Source organism: Nyctereutes procyonoides, unplaced genomic scaffold (genome assembly GCF_905146905.1).
Source record: "Nyctereutes procyonoides isolate TBG_1078 unplaced genomic scaffold, NYPRO_anot_genome, whole genome shotgun sequence".
Lineage (NCBI taxonomy): Eukaryota > Metazoa > Chordata > Mammalia > Carnivora > Canidae > Nyctereutes > Nyctereutes procyonoides.
This window is the reverse complement of record NW_026575145.1, coordinates 9,135,647-9,153,416: the sequence shown is the minus strand read 5'-3', so window position 1 is coordinate 9,153,416 and position 17,770 is coordinate 9,135,647. Positions and strand designations below refer to the sequence as shown.

Sequence of the window (17,770 nt, the reverse complement as noted above, 5' to 3'; positions counted from 1 at the left end):
CTTAAGATTGGCAACTGAATTGGGAGGCAGGCTCGTGGGGCTGAACTTTCAACCTGTGGGATCTTATGCTATCTCCAGATAGATAGCGACAGAACTGAATTTGACTGTAGGACACCAGCTAGTGGTCAGAGAATTGCTTGGTTTGGGAAAACCACACACACATAGATGCATTGTGAGTATGGAGGTAGTGTAAGGGTAAAGGAGAAACACAGGAAAGACACAGGAGGTGGAGCACTGGGTTTTTCCTAACTCAGGAGGGAGAGACTGTTTTTCCTAATAAAAGTACTCATTTGGTTCCCTGAATTTTCCAGATCCTCTAATTTCCACTCTATTCCTCTTTGTTCTAATTTGACCATTAAGATTCTAAATATTCTACTACACATGCATCTCTGCATCAAGAAGTTTTCAAAGCTTTCAAGTTAATCACAGAAGAAAGCACAAGTGAACAACTGCCATTCACAAACTACAATACTGCATGGCAACGTAGCAGTTATAGTAGTGTGTTTGTTTGCTTATTGCTAGATAGAAAAATCCAAGAAAAGCCTAGGAGGACACATGTAGAATTGCAGTGGTCCAGCACCTAATAAATTCACTTTTTTAAAAAAGACACTCTATTTTAAGGATTCATCTCAGGTACGTACTTTCATGTTCTAATTGTTGGAGCATCATGTTGTCTAATTTCCTAAGATCACCACCAATCTCCAAAATCCCATTCCTTCCTTTCCCAATACCTTCTTTCATGTTCCCTTTGTTCTAGACCAACCCTATCTAAAGAATTTTCTGTGATGAAGCAAATGTATTGTATCTGCACTATACAAGATAGTAGCCACTAGCCATTTGTGCCTAGTGAGTACTTGGTTCAACCGAGGATCTAAATTTTGAGTTTAATTTCACTACAATTAATTGAAATTTAACTAGCCAATGTCTCTAGTGGCTACCAAATTGGACAAGGTAACCATAGATGAAGAAACCTAATTGTCCTTTCCCCACCCTTTACTCATTATTCCATAAATATTTATTACCCATCTACTTTGAGCCAGACATATGCCTTGGTGAACAAGACATCTCTTTTTTTTTAAGATTTATTTATTTTATTTTAGGGAGAGAGAGGCAGAGGAAGAGGGAGAGAATCCTCAAGCAGACTACCCACTGAGTAAGGAGCCTGATTCCATCCCAGGACCCTAAGATCATGACCTGAGCTGAAACCAAGAGTCAGACACTCAACTGACTGAGCCACCCAGGGGCCCCAAGACAACTCTTTCTTTATGAATGTTGAGGAACACAGCTATTACTCAATTACACAAATGATTTCTTGATGCCAAATCATAGTACTACATCTCATCAATTCTAAGATGTTTAGTTTTTTCATATATTAACATTTCTAAAATCATGATGTGTGCCTTCTATCAACAGCATCCTACAACCACTGCCAGCCAGGCCAGTTATGCCTCACATGCAAGACAGAAGCCACTATCCATTTGTGCCTAGTTCATATCCTTAGTGTTATGACCAGACAACATGCAACCCCTTGACATTTCAAAAGCCAACAAATTACATGAAGATGATTTAAACAAAGGTATGAGTCCTGGTCATTTTCAGAAAAGAACACCTTCTGGTAAGATCAAGGTATCTATTTGATACCTCCCAGTAAAGTCAAGATGTACAGATTAGGTGTCCAGGAGTTTGGAATAAAATCCCAAAGACAAGAGTAGAGCACTCTGTTAAGAACTGCAGCATCACCAGCACACTGAAAAACACAAGGATAAATAACACTGTGTAGAAAAGGATATTATCAATTATACATGGAACAGTGATTCAGAAGAGTCAGATTCTAAATTTAAAAACCTATTAGGAATATTATTTTGTTTATATTTTCCTTTTTACAAATGCACAAGAATAAAATATGATAAAATCCACATTACATAAATCTAAAAGAACTCTCTTAATAGCATAAAATAAAAATTATGAAGAAAAAATCCTATCATGGATTAATTGTGAGTCTTTTTTTCCTATGATAAATAAAATAGTTGAGTGTTTTCCAATATATGCATCTTAAAATCAATGGAATTTGGTAAATGCAATGCTGAAGTGCTCATGCTTCCTGTCCTTTTTTGATACTTTCCCCTCTATCTGAGATGCCCTTTTTATTCAACCTTCTGCGCCAGGTCAGATCTTCACGTCTTTTCCATTTCTGGTCTTCATTGTCTTTTCCATCATAATTATTTTTTTCCTCACCTGAATTCTCTGAGTGCCTACTCAGGACCTACCAGGGCATTTAGCATTTCCTTTATTGTATTATAGTTACTTATGTGTGTTCTTAGCTTCCTCAGCATAGTATATAGAGACTAGAATCCTTAAGGTCCAATTGCATGTCTTATTCAAATCTTACATCCCACTTAGTATACTACTTTGCCCATTCGAATATTTACCAAATGTAGGTAGGCCCTATGGTATATAATGTAACAGGGAGAAGCTTAGCATGTGTGACTCCATGTTGCTTCTGTGATCTACAGATTAGACACTCCCACTTAGCCCTGCATGTAGGCATGTTAATCGTCAAAGGAATTTTGCTTACAGCTAAGATTTGCAAAACCGCTCTTTACCTGAAACCTACCTTACCAGAGGAGATAAGGAAAATAGCTAGAGTGGGCACCATCTTAATTCCTTCAAGATTGAAGAATGATCATATCTTAGGGGGAATTGAAACCATGCTCCATAGGGTTAATGAGGTTGAAACTAGCAGAAAATTTAAAGCTTGTTTTTCAGAAAACTGTTTCTGCTTAATCAGCTATTGCAGTTTTTGGACCCACTAACAAATCTACCAGGTATCTCTGCAGAAGCCTAGATTCAAAGTCAACTAATATGGTTTCAGCCTATGAGCAAGCAAGGCCTTGCACGCCTTACCAGAGATAATGTGCCCAAGACCCCATCCAGTTTATACTAGCTCTTGGAACATGCCCATAGCCCCTTCTTCTTGTCCTAAGATATACTCTTGACATCAGGGGCTGAATTTTGACCCTTTCTGATATTAAGTCTCCACCCCAAAGTCAACACTGGATGTATGTTTGTTCAATGCACAAGCTCCATCTTTCCTCTTGAATAGTCAGTCATAAGTCTCCCCACTCTTGTCATCAATACGTGTGGAATCACAACCCCTAAGACTATAAACTGTTTTTTCTCTTCCCCTTCAGGGAGGCAGATTTGAGTCTTGCTTTCCTGTCTCCTCCTTTGGCTGCCTCTCAAGTAAGTCCTTTCCTTGCTGCAAACCTGATGTCTTAGTGATTAACGTTACTGTGCATCAGGCAGACAGACATGGGTTCAATTATGATAATGTCACATAGATGCCCAGAGAGTGATGTAACATCCTTTAGACCTGGAATGTGGCATATGCTATTTCATAGTAAACCTCCAACTGGGTCGATATACAACATGAGTGAGAGATGCCAAGAATCATTCTGACCAACACATGCTGTGGTCTGGAAGCAATGCCACAAAGGTGTCAGGTTTTGGTGCCATGTTCAAAGATCCCACAGGGCTAAACGTAGGTGATTGTACACAAGTTTTGCGAAAAGAGATTACCTCTGCTTCTTCTTCAAAGCCCCAAAAAATAAAAGTAAAGGAAGTAACATTAATAAATCCCAAATACTAAAGAAACCTGCTAAAGGAAATGACAGTAAATAAGGTTAACAAATTTTGGAAGATGATAAGCAGATGGACAAGAAATTTTCAGGAATGAGAAACAAAGTCTGCCTCATAGGTGGGATATGTCCCTGGAGTAACAATAGAAGGATTTATTGAAATTCTGCATCAAGAGTGGTTAAAGACCCAGGTCCCCTCCTTCTAGCAGACAGGTTTACTTCTGGAGAGGCTGACAGGACGAGGTCTGTACTCCAGGCAAATCTACCTTGGAATATAACTAAAACAGGGGGGAAAGTGGAAATCAGCACTGTAAACAATGGGACCTCTAGCTTCTTTCATTCAGCTCTGAGAATACAGGCTTATATGCCTCCAGAAAAAGGTCAGTAAATTCCTCTTTGGGGAAAGTAATCACCCTCACTTTTTTTTCAAAGGTTTTATTTATTTATTCAAGAGAGACACAGAGAGAGAGGCAGAGACATAGGCAGTGGGAGAAGCAGGCTCCCTAAGGAGAGCCCGATGTGGGACTCAATCCCAGGACCCCGGGATCACAACCTGAGCCAAAGGCAGACACTCAACCACTGAACCACCCAGGTGCCCCAGTAATCACCCTCTTAAATATAAGTCTGCTATTAGCTATTTTAAAAGATTATATTTTTACCATTTTGTACATGTATGTTGTTGTTGGCTACCTACACATATATAAGGATGCTGTTGAGATCCAGTTTGAAATTTGAAAATACATGTGTATCTCCCACTAAATGTTAAGCTCCTTGAGGATAGAGTTCTATCCTATCCATATTTCCAGCCCATAATGTCAATCTTTGCATGTAATAAGAGCTCAGTAGATATTGGTTAAATTTAAAAAGAAAACTTTTTTTTTTAAGGGCGCACGGTGAGGGATAGAGGGAGAGGAAGAAGAAGAGAGAATCTTAAGCAGGCTTCACACCCAGCACCAACCCTGACAACTCAGTCTCACGGTCCTGAGATCACAACCTGAGCCGAAATCAAGACTTGGACACTTAACAGACTATGCCACCCAGGCTCTCCTCAACAGAAAACTTCTAAGAATACAATATTAACTGCTATATATTCAGACATGGAGTTCAATTCTAAACAACCAAAAGCTGTTCAGCAAAATCTCCTTGCCTCCAACTAAAAAACAATATCAAAGTGGCCATGAGGGTTTATCAAGTTCACAGTGAGCATAGAACACAAATTTCTTCTCTCAGCCCCCTCCAACGTAGTTATCTGAAGCCCACCATGCATGCTCTGATGAGACTGTAGTGTTAATCTTCATAGTCAAAGCTCAAGGTTTAACGGTTGGTGCCTACACAATCTGAAAAAATTCTATCATAGTCTCTGCAGTAGCCTGTTTAGCAATATTATGACTACCTTTTAAAAACATTTATAAAAAAGGGTGCCTGGGTGGCTCATTCAGTTGGGTAGTCTGCCTTTGGTTCAGATCATGACCCCAGGACTATGCAATCGAACCAGACTCCCCATGTGGCAGGAAGCCTGCTTCATCCTCGGCCCCTCCCCCTGCTCCTTTTCTCTCTCTCCTTCTCTCTCTCTCTCTCTCTCTCTCTCTCTCAAATAAATAAATAAAATCTTAAAAAAAAAAAGAATAAATAAATTTATAAATTTGTTAAAGTTCTTGAAACTTTTCTAATATGTTTCTTTTCCTCAGATAGTTCAATCAATTGCATTAGATGTTATTACTATAAAACAGGTAGGCATGATAATTTAGTACTAAAAAATAAAGAAAACTTTTCATAAGACCAAAGTTGAAAATACACTACTTTCATAATTTTATGACATTTCCTGACAAAAAAAGATGGCTCAGTCTCAATTGATTTTATGCTGTCAGTTCTGGGAAGACATCTGTGGTTTTCATCATTATCCATTAATATTAGTTGTTGATAAGCATCACTAAGTGATTTTAAGGTTTTATAAAGCAATTGGAGCCTTGGGAGTTCTCCACAGTGCTTTGCATATACCAAGAGTTGGCAACAGTTCGACAACCAGTGGAATTGGTGCCTTTTGCAAGATTGAAATCATGGCAGGTCCAAAAACTAATGCCCAATTCCATTTCACTAGTATCAAAAAATATTTCAACTCTTTTACTGTCACAGGTAGAATGAACTGTGTACTGGCCACATACGGAGGCATTGCTTTGATGGTCTTATATATTAAGGTCTTAAAAAAACACCAGCTGTGAAAGCAACATAAATGGATTTTAACCTGTACCTCATCTGTTAAGTTCCCATGCCTGGGGAAGCCAATGTCAACTCATCGTGTGATACTCAATTTGTACAATAAATTATGAACCTAGAAATAAAAAAAGAGTTGGCAACAGTTTGACAATGGGGTGGCCAAATCACTGACACCTTTTCTTTAAGCAGAGGTATATCATAAGAGAACAGCAATAGAAGGGGAAAGGTAGAAGCCAAGAATCTTTTTTTCCTATAGATGAGATCAGCTTCACTTAGAGAATAAACTTTTACATTATGATGCAGGGTTGGAAAACAACAACTTCAAAACAAAGGTATGTCCAGGATTGGCAATTATAGTTGATCCTCACAACAGCCTTGCCAGTTAGGTATTTTCACCTCTACCTGATGCCCAGAGAGTATGAGTAAGAGCCCAGACTACTGGTGACTGCCTTGAGAACCTCTTCCCTCACCCTCGACAGCCAGTGTGCTGAGACCCAGCTGAGGCTTGCTTTTCTCTAAGCAATCACATAAGAACAGCCTCTCTGAACCCTGCCTCCTTCTCCTGTCTCACTACCAAGGACTCTACTTCTCTAGCAACTCACCAGGTAAAGGCTGTGCATTGAACCATATCCCTCGGAGATGAGAATGTTACAGGAGATTCCTTGCTCCTAACACCTCTTCTAGACCATCACTCCTCCAGTCTCACAGAAAAGTCACTGCCCCTAGGAGGTGCATACCACCTAAGACACTATCCCTGGCTTTCCATGACCCTGTCATCTACCTACCTCCAAGTCAGACCCATAAAAGGTGAGTGTGAGGATCACTATGTTCCACTACAACTGCTGAAGAATGATGCAGAAGAAAAAGTGGGTGTCACCTTGGATACACCGGGAACCACCTGCATCTTGGAGTGCAATCAGCTTTTGGTACATGTACCAGTTTACTAATGACTGGACTATACAATATAGTCAAGTATCTGGAATGAATTCTATTTGACTAATATAAATCATAGAGATTCTAGTTTCTAATAGCCAGCAACATTTGGAAAAGTTATATGGACTTTTGTGAACATTATCAGTATTCAGTATAAGTATATCAGTATAATAAAGACATGGTTAAATTCACACTATCATCTACCATCTGATAAATGGTCATTTCAAGACCTGGGGAGGTGGCTGAGCAGGAATTGTGAAAGAATGACTAGTTGAAAGTTGCCAGTCAGCAGCAAGGGCAAGGAGGAGACCTCAAAGGCACACTCACAATAGCAGCAATTCCTCCCTCCCTTCAAACATTTTCTATGTGGCTCTCATTGCCCTGAGGTAGTTATCAATTACTAATATCCTAAAATATTATCCTTTCCTGGCCCCTGTTTCTAGGCTCTATGAAAATATCTGTTTCTACTTTTCATAAACATCCTAACAAATCTGTAAATTCTAATCTTCAGTTCTTAGCTCAAAAATTTCAGAATAATTCCCTACTTAGAAAGGCAAATCAGATGTACAGTATGGTCTTCCAGTGGGGGTAAAAAATAACATACATGTCATATGTTCACAAACATTTAAATGGCATTGTTGTTTGCCTACACGACAGCTGTCCTCTACTGCCTCCATCTCAACATGTATTCAAGTTTTCCCCCACATAGATCATGTAACCCAGCAGAAATTGACCCTATCTCCAGGGGGTGGATTCTGATTAGTCTAATCTGATCATGATAACCCATTCCCCCTCATCAGTGATTGGTTAGGAATCCAGCCTTAAACCAATCCACATGTGGCAGTGCTCCACAATTGCTATTGACCCAGAGACGAACATAAGATTTAAATTGATCCAAATTATTCCATGACAGCGGTACGTTTTCTCCCTCCTGGTTGGCTATGAATAAGGAGGCATGGGACCCAGATGCTATTGAGATCCATCTAGCCACCATGAGGAAAGACCAGCCAACACATATAGGAAGCAAAACAACAACAAAATCACACAAATCTGACCCAGAGCCCTAATCATGCTGTGCCTAGAGACACCCTACCCTCAGACTTCCTGCTACTAAGATAATAAATATCTTCACAGATTTAGTGAGCTTGATTTAAGTTTTCCCTCACTTGCAGTTAAAAAGATCCTGATAGATACTATGTATATGTTACAGATGTTTTAAGAAAAAGATAGTTACATATTTAGTTACATATCTGAAGGCTACCTTCCAAATAGAGCAAGTTTAACCTCTAGTGAATGGTACTGGGGTGATGGCGTGGGGGCTGATATTGGAATGGGGAAGTTTTATTTTTACCTTATATATTGCTACTCTTCCTTCTCATAGTCAGTAAGTACAATGTTTAATAAAAAACATTTCTTAGGAAAGTAGGGTGAGGAGATTGGCTAGTAGATCTTTCAAAAACACGTCCACACCCTAATATTAGGACTTCTTCTTTATTAGTATTCTAAGTGGCTTAAAACTTCCAATTATGAGAGAAAAGGCCATCATACACAAGGTTTATCCTGTCTGCCCAGTCCAAGCATCTGTTCACTGAGAAATACTCACCTTCATGTCTCTTTGTCCCTTCCCTTCTCCTCTGCCTTCCCCTCTTGCACCCTTACACACACACACACACACACACACACACACACACACACACGGCTCCCAAAATCTATACTTTTACTATCGATATTGATGTGGTGTCCTGGCCACAGCCTCTTAGCCCTGTGATAAACACCTGACCCAGAGATGAAAAGTTTCTCTTCTACTATTAGTCAGACAGAAAAATTTCAGCAGCAAGAAATTAGGTAGTACATAAAGAAGAACTTCCTGATCTAGTTGCTCTGAGATACTAAGAACCTTCATAATCACAGTATACAGTTAACATCAGGGTTTTTACCTATTATTTATTTCTTTTTAGTTTGAATAACACAAGCCACCCTAATTTTGCTTGAATCCTTCTTATGAATTTTCTTCTTGCTTAAAGAATTAGAAATGTGTTCCTAATACTTGCAACTAAAGTCTTAGGTAAGACAACTATAAAACTGAAGTTTAAGTGTTTACTTAATACTTACATAATTGATGTTCAGGCTTTTTAAATCTCCATTTAGAGGCATAGCCAGTGGAAGGCATAAATGGGAGCATCTGTTTGCCATGGCAGGGATGGTTGGCTTGCAGCTTCTGGCTACATACAGCTCTTCAGAGCCAGATTGATGAAAAAGTAGCCATCCCAAAGAAGACAGGGTAGGGCTTAAGCAAACAAAAGGTCATGCCAGATAATGCTTTTACAAATACCTGAAAAGAAAAACCATGTTTAACTTTAGGTACATACTGTACCCTACCTCATTTCAACAAGGATTTGAAGGAAGGCTACAAAAATGTATGGCATAGTATGATCGTGAATTTTTCAACTTGGCTGGGCCATAATACACAGTTATTCTATAAAGGCACTTTAAATAAAATTAATATTTAAATCAGCAGACTAGAAGTAAAGCCCATTACCCTCCATAATGTGTATGGGCCTCTTCCAATCAGTTGAAGGCCTTAATAAAAAATAAAAAAATAAAAAAGACTGACCTGGATGGACCTAGAAAGTATTAGGAAATAAGTGAAATAAGCCAGACAGAGAAAGACAAATATCATATGATTTCACTTATAATTGGAGTCTAATAAACAAAACAAATGGATAAACAGAAAGCAGAATAAGATCTATGAATACAGAGAACAAACTGGTAGTTGCCAGAGAGGTAAGGGTGGGGAAGATTGGCAAAATGGGTGAAGGGGAGTGGGAGGTACAGGTATTCAGTTATGAAGTTAATAAGTCATGAGACTAAGAGGTACAGCATAGGGAATATAGTCAAAGATATTATAATACCATTGTATGGTGATAGATGGTAGCTATACTGTGGTGAGCCTAGCATAACATATAGAATTAATGAATGATGATGTTGTGCACCTGAAACTAATATAACATGGTATGTCAGCTATACTCAAATTTTAAAAATTAATAACAAAATAGAATAAAAAAGACTAAGCTCCCCAAAGAAGAGAGAATTCTGCCAAAAGACAGCCTTCAGATTTGAACTACAGCATCATCTCTTGCCTGCGTCTCCAGCCTGCCAGCCTACCCTGCAGATTTTGGACCTGCCAGCCTCCACAATTACCTGAGCCAATTCTAAGAAAGAGAGAGACAGAAACAGACAGGAAGAGAATAGATGTTTGAATTACCTACCTATCACATGAACACTTTCTTGGACTGTTTTTCATACAGTTGTTTAATGTGGTTTATATAAAGACAGTCCAAACTTTCATATTAGCTCTAGACCTGGCTACAGGGCAGGGACATCTTTTACATTAGTACTAAATATAGTACTATGAACTTTATTGAACATGTTTTATCAAAGAGGATTATAGAATGGCTGTTAAAGCACTTAGCTGTTTGGGGAAATTATTATTTCCAATATAAACTTTTCCATTCCAACAAGCTATTATGTTTTTCAATTCTGAAATTATATTTAGAATGTATATATAAATTATATTTCATATATACATATGTAAGAATTGCTCCCACTCAACTTCATCACCATCACTTTTTACTAATTGCCTTGTTTACTTGAATTACTTATTCAAAACAGCATTTGATTATTCAAAATAATATTGCTCAATTTTAATTGAATCCTCAAGCTAGCCAGCATGTAGCTTCTCAGCTTGCATGGTAATTCATCAATACACTCATTATGCATTTTTTATGGATAGGACATGGATTAAAATGAGAGATTTGGTTGAAGCTATGTCTACTTTAGGCAGAAAAAAGAAAGTGAAAATACCATAAAGGGACTTTTCTAAGAAGTCTAAATACTCTACAATATCATATCAGTTATTTTCAACTTCATAGGGCATCTTTTCTGTAGAGAGTTAAAAACATTGATCTGTCTGTACCCCAGGAAGTGAAATTTTTATCTACAACCAACAGGTGAATGACTTGAAGCCCACAACAGCTAATTAGTTGGTCCAAGGCCACAGATGGTTCAGTGGAAGAGAATCTTCCAGAACCCAAAAGGTCAAACCCCTTCTTTAGTCAGTGCACTTTCTGTGACTTATACCACACATTTTTATGTTTATAAAAGTAATTAGAAGGACTACAACTGCATTTCCATAGAATTTGTATGGTATTGGCACTTGCAAACTGACAGCAGGAGCAGAATTCTGCTCTACATTTAGAAGTGGGTTTTTTGGCCAGCACAGTGTTTGTGGTTCTTTTGTTATGGATTTGAATACCTCTAGGCTAAGATATACTTCCCAGGCCACCAGAATCCTTGCAACTGACTAAAGTCTTTTCTGCACTCCACTCTTTTAGATGTTCTGCTAATACTGAAGGTGTCTGAGTTTAGGTCTTTGATCTATATGGTCAATGTACTCTATTTCCAAATTTAATTTCATCTGAAAGAGAAAGAGAGAGGTAGGAGGGTCAGAGTGAGAGGGAGAGGGAATCTCAAGCAGACTCCTTGCTGAGCAGAGAGCCCAGTGTGGGGCTCTAACTTACCACTCTGAGATCTCGACCTGAGTCAAAATCAAGAGTCAGGCACTTAACATACTGAGCCACCCAGGAGCCCCTCTAAAATTTAATCCTTATTGTTCTTCATCTCTAAAGCCAATTCTTCCTTTTTCTTCCAATTCAGTCTCACTTTCATAAAATGTGTGTTATCAAATGTATTCATTCAGCAAATAGTTCCTGCATCCTTATTAGTATAGTCTAAGTCAACAAAAAGACAAGGAAGCCTAATAAATGGGAGAAGATATTTGCAAATGATACATCTGATAAGGTGTTAATATCCAAAATATATCAAGAACTTATATAATTCAAAATCAAAAATAATAATAATTGATTAAAAATGGGCAAAGGATCTGAACAGACATTTTTTGAAAATCACACAGCTAGCCAACAGACACATGAAAAGATGCTCAATATCACTAATCATCAGGGAAATGCAAATCAAAACCATAATGAGATATCATATCCCACCTTTCAGAATGGCTAAAATCAAAAACTCAAGAAACAAGTATTGGTAAGAATGTGGAGAAAAAGGAATCCTTGTGCAGTGGGTGGAAATGCAAATTGGTGTAGCCACTGTGGAAAATAGTATGGAGGCTCCTCAAGAAAGTAAAAAATTTTAAAAATTACCATATGATCTAGTAATTCCACTATTGGGTATTTACCCAAAAAATATGAAAACACTAATTCAAAAAGATATGCACTCCTGTGTTTATTACAGCATTATTTACAATAGCCAAATTATGGAAGCAGCTCTAGCCTCCATCAATAGATGAATGGATAAAGATATAATGGAATATTACTTAGCCATAAAAAAGAATGATATTTTTATCATTTGCAGCAACGTGAATAGACCTAGAAGGTATAATGCTAAGTGCAAAAAGTCAGAGAAAGACAAATACCATATGATTTGATTCATACGTGGAATTTAAGAAAATATAAATGAGGGGCACTTGGGTGGCTCAGTCAGTTAAGTGTCTGCCTTCAGCTCAAGGTCTTGAGCCCTGGGTTCTGGGATCAAGCCCCATGTCAGGCTCCCTGTTAAGCGGGGAATCTGCTTCTCCCTCTTCACATGCCCCTCTTGTGTTTTCTCTCTCTCTCTCTCTTTCTTAAATAAGTAAATAAAATCTTTTCTTAAAAAAAAGTACACTTATAATGAGCACTGAGAAATGTATAGAATTATTGAATCATTATATTGTACAACTGAAACTAATATAACACTGTAGGTTAATTATACTTCAGTTGAATGACAAGAAAGAAAAGGATATAGTCCCCAAAAGTATTTGCTAAAACCCAAACTGAGTACATACTCATTTATACTCTATGTGCTATGCTAGATTTCACAGGTTTTTTCTTTCTTGATATTTCTAGAACTAACAGCTCTGTGGAACAAATATCTTTTTTAGGAGTCTCCCTTCATTTTAAATTTCACCAGAATAGCTAGTATTTCAAGGAATGTGCTTCTCCAAGCTTCTTTTGCAAGCAAACCCTACTCCTTTTTGCAAGCAAGTCTTACCACCTTCCTCCCTTTCCTGCCGTCCTCAACCACATTAGAGGTCACATTATGCTTTGGAATATAAAACAAACTCACATGAAAAGAAAGTGTTCAAACTTTAAATTCTTATGTATTTTAGATCATTGGTTCCCAAGTCTATCTGCTCCTCAAAATCATTTGGGGAGTTTTTTTGTGTTGGAGGGAGGTGGTTAATATAGATTCCTGGGCTCCACTCCAGACCTATCTCAAAATAGAATCTTGAATAGGGTGCAAGAGTCTGAATTTAAAATAAAATTTAATATCTTTAATTAAAAAAAAACCTACCCAGTTACTTTGAAAAGTAGCTGGACTTGAGAACCACTGTTATAAACTGGAAGGACTTAAGAAATTCAGAAACCATAAATCTGTCATGGCTGAGCAGTCAGGGAAAACTGGTGAAAGTGGGGTTTGACTGAGCCACGTAGACTGTCAAGTATAGTAGACTACACATGGACAGCCGCGGAAAGGGCACAGGGTTCTCCAGGAATGAGTAATGACATGACAAAGGGAAGAGGCAACATAAGCTAGAGGCTTTGTTTGTGGCTCTATGAGATGATTAGATTCACCAGAAAGCAGAGAGGGTACAGTGAGAAGTGATAGGAAATAGGTCAGAGAAAGAGGCACCTTACAGTTAGTTTTAATAAGTAATGATGCAAGATTGATCAGTGGGACCCAAAGAACAGGAGAAAGGGAGTCATGACCCTCCCTGAATTTTAGCCCCATTCTGAACTAACCAGTGGGACCCCCGAGACAGGTGATTTTGGGTTATGATTCTGAGCAAAAGGATATTATGCCCCCATTTGTAATTTTCAGCAAAATGAAAAGATAGGACTAAGTGGCATCTGGGATTTCTTACAGATGTAACCTTTATGATTCTATTTATAAATCTCACTATTTCATCATTTCCAAAAAATGAATCCTTTTAAGCATTCTTTGCTGTTCTTTGAATTTTACTCCCATCCCTTCTGGAGAGAATAAATCGCCCAATAATGTGAGCAATGGCAGGTGGTATTTTCATTAATCTCACAGTAGGAAGTCCCGCGTCTACCTTCTAGTAATGATCAACCTGGAACAATATACGCTGTTCTCCAAGGCTTGCTCTACAGACTCTGTGACCTTAATACCGATTTTTTTTAACTGAGATAAGGCCTTAAAACACACAGACTAAAGATAGATTCATATGCCACATTGACCTAGAAGAATAAAAGTCTGTAGCAAATAACATGTTAGATAAATCTGATGTGACAAGCACTTTTGCAGTAGTAGCCATTTTTCCCAGGGGACTCAGTGATATATGAAGACTAATATACTCATGAGATAATAAAGAGTACACCCTCTATTTCCAAGTACACTTGATACAACCCCAAATCAATTTTCTCCTCTTTTTGAAGTTGGTTCCAATCTGTCAAGATCCATCCCTGCTTGGCCTCATCTCCAGCCATGTCCCTTTTCCCTTCATATTATTTAATGACTACCATTGCAAATCACAGAAATGAAGATTCAACGGAAGATAAAATGTTGCTGCTGAGACAGAGAATTCAGTATACCCTCTTTCAAACTGTCTTGCTGATAGCTGATGAGATTATTCTCATAATTCTTGGGAATAATTCTTTTGTTATTTTCCATAAAGTATAGAATAAGATCCAAGAAAGATTTCAAGGACAAAGGAATTATGGCAAAGGTCCACAAACAAAGCAAAAAGCAAGATGAAGTTAAGAAAACCTCCTTTTCTTAAGTCTACTTATTGCTAGGACTCTGTACTATACTAGGGATATCTGATGGCTTATCTGAGTTCCAAATAAAAGATTTACAGTATAAAAGCTGTAGAAGAAATAGAATGATTTACTCAAGAAGCCCTAGTCCTATTTCTTATACGATTTGTGTCCTAACAAATGATCCATTTAAAAGTGGTGCCAAGAGGTAGTGGAACTGACTTCCTATTTAAAAAAAAAAAAAAATCCGAGGAGAACAGCATCATTACCAAATCCTTACGAGTTTACTGACCCATGTCAGTAAACATGTTTATTATAATTAGAATAATTTATAAATATATATGTAACAGAGTTCAAAAGCAAATAGGCGATGGATAAGGAAAATGTTACAAAGCAAAATCTAGTATATATTTGTTATAGTGGACATAAAGCTTATCACATTATCTGATGAATAATGGTCTTTCTTAGCTGTAAATAATCAGAGATAGATTTATGGATAATCAGATTTGAACTAGACTTTGGAGGATCAGCACAGTTAAACACTTTAATATTTTGAGGGTTCTCTCTGAATGTCTTGTCAACTCTACCACCTAACTGAACTTATTTCTTCCCTTATCTCCATCTCCTCTACCACTGCCCTCATTCCAGCCACCATCTTCTCTCCCCTGTATGCCTGCTACGGCCTCCTTTCTGTTTTCTCTTTGGCCCAATCCAATCGATTGTGTCAGCCTACTTATCATTCCTGGAACATACCAAGTGCTTTCCACCTCATTGCCCTTGTCTGTAGCTTTCACTGCTGTAGTGTGTATGGTACATTAGCTGCCCAATAAATATATGTTGAATCAATGAATAATTGTTTCTTCTTCTGGTTTGTAAGCTCCATGAGAACAGAGACCATATCTGTTTCATTCCCCACTCTATTCCCAGAAGTCAACATAGCACTTAAGACATAGTGGACATTCCATAAATATCTACTGAAAGAAGAAAACAAGGGACAAAGGAAGGAAGGAGAGAAGGGAGGGAGGGAGGAAGGAAAGATTGAGCAAAGACCAAGTCTGCTACGTGAGTTTTGCCTTAAGAACATGTTATTATCCTTGCCATTATAATGATATTTCTTCGAGTTCCTTTGGAAGTATGTAACACCACAATGACATATCATGGAGTAAAGCAGGAAAGCCCGTTTGGCCCTAGTAGAATTGTTTTATAAATATTTGACAAAATGTGCTGTTCTGAAAAACAATAAATACCAATAAAAATTCCATAGATGCAAAATTAGCCCCAAAGCATTATCACTAATACCTATGATCTGTATTTCCAAATGGTAGCTAAATGGTATGCGTGTTTTCAGCCATTTTCATAAGCTTTTTACTTGAATCTTAAGAACGACTCTAGGCACATGGTAGAAACTATCTTATAACATCCACATACGGTAGTTTGATTCCTATAAAACAATTGCTTATGCTCAGAGAAACATCATGTTTCTAATGCTGGAGGTAATATTACTTCAGTGACACTATCAAAATGAATTGTACTTCTTGTTTAGTACATCAAGAGATATGCCATTATCTGTTGGATTTAACATGTAACATCAAGCCTCTTTCATATTTAGTACCTCAGGGTATACAATGAAGTAATAATGTATTATGAAAAGAAAATTGTTTTGCACTCTTTCTTGTAAATTATTTTTCCTTTCCCATTCTCCATGTGTTCAGAGATTTTTTCTTTTAAAAAAAGGTAACATTTTAAGCATAGAGATGTGCATGATTTAAAAAACTCCTCATCCTGTTTTCTGTGTTTATACCATTTTTATACTATATTATAAATTCCTAGTGGTCTAACAAAGTATGATTTTGTTATTAACCTTGGTCAAATGAGAGGGTTTTTTTTAACTATAATATCAAAAGAGCTGCAACGACCACTTTTGGGTAAAGAATTGACAAACAGGGATGCTTGGGAGTCTCATAGGTTAAGTGTCTGCCTTCGGCTCTGGGCATGATCCTAGGGTCCAAGATTGAGTCCTGCATCAAGCTTCTTGCAGGGAGCCTGCTTCTCCCTCTGCCTGTGTCTCTGCCTATCTCTGTGTCTCTCATGAATCAATAAATAAAATCTTTTTTTAAAAAAATAACTTACAAACATATATACTCTGTGGTGTATATGTAAAGTCTGTAATGTACAATTTTGGTCTCATTCACCACAACAGAAATTTTAGTCTCATAAAGAACATCAGACGTTTTTCTCAAATCAGAAAACAAAAACTGAATTTACTTTAAGGTGAAAATAAATGCAACTTGGATAAAGGAAATCGGAACTGAAGTTTCCTAACTGAATTATCTGTGGTTTTGTTTTAAGAGTACTGGTCCAAGGGCACCTGGGTGGCAATATGGCTTGAACATGCAACTCTTGATTTCAGCTCAGGTCATGATGGGGGGATCGAGCTCCACATCTGGCTCCCAGCTGGGCATGGAGACTGCTTAAGACTCTCTCCCTCTCCCTCTGCCCCTCCCACCCCTACCTCCATCCCCTTGCATGGCTTGCTTGTGCGGGTCCACTCTTCCACGCTCTCTCTCTTAAAAAAAAAAAATAATAATAATAATAGAGTACTTGTCCAGTGTTTATGAAGCAACTTTTCTTTAAAAGCACTACACTGCCATCTGCCATCTCAGGAGTTATTTTTCTGGGATTATAGCTGACCTTAACAATTTTCTTTGCTGTCAATTTTTATGATTAATTTGATAATCTTCTGCTGATATGCTAATAATATAGACCTTCTATTATAGCAAACTATCAAGTTTCATTCTTTGCTTTTCTTCCTGACCATTAAAAACAACAATGTACATGATTTCCTAAAATTCAGTAGGTTTACAAATTAGGCTTTTTATACCAATTTTAATTTCTCCTAATTAGAGAGAAAAATCACAAAATATGGGAGAGCTCTAAAACAATACTATTGGAACATCTGGGTGGCTCAGCAGTTGAGCATTTGCCTTTGGCTCAGGGCATGAGTCTGGTCCGGAGATTGAGTCCCACATCAGGCTTCCTGTGAGGAGCCTACTTTCCCCTCTATGTCTCTGTTTCTCTCTGTGTCTCTCAGGAATAAATAAATAAAATCTTTTTAAAAATAAATAAATAAAACAATACCATTACCATTAC

At 37.7% G+C, this 17,770-nt stretch overlaps 1 protein-coding gene across 1 annotated transcript; it reads left to right on the top strand.

The window, feature by feature from the left end:
* The first annotated feature begins 5,695 nt into the window (after window positions 1-5,695).
* Window positions 5,696-5,857, top strand: LOC129499344 (ATP synthase membrane subunit K, mitochondrial-like). Its single transcript, XM_055309023.1, has one exon. The coding sequence runs from the start codon at window positions 5,696-5,698 to the stop codon at window positions 5,855-5,857; it is 162 nt and encodes a 53-aa protein (XP_055164998.1).
* Window positions 5,858-17,770: the final 11,913 nt, after the last annotated feature.

Excerpts from the sequence above, each read along its gene's own strand:
- LOC129499344 (XM_055309023.1), top strand. The coding sequence starts at position 5,696 with ATGGCAGGTCCAAAAACTAATGCCCAATTCCATTTCACTAGTATCAAA.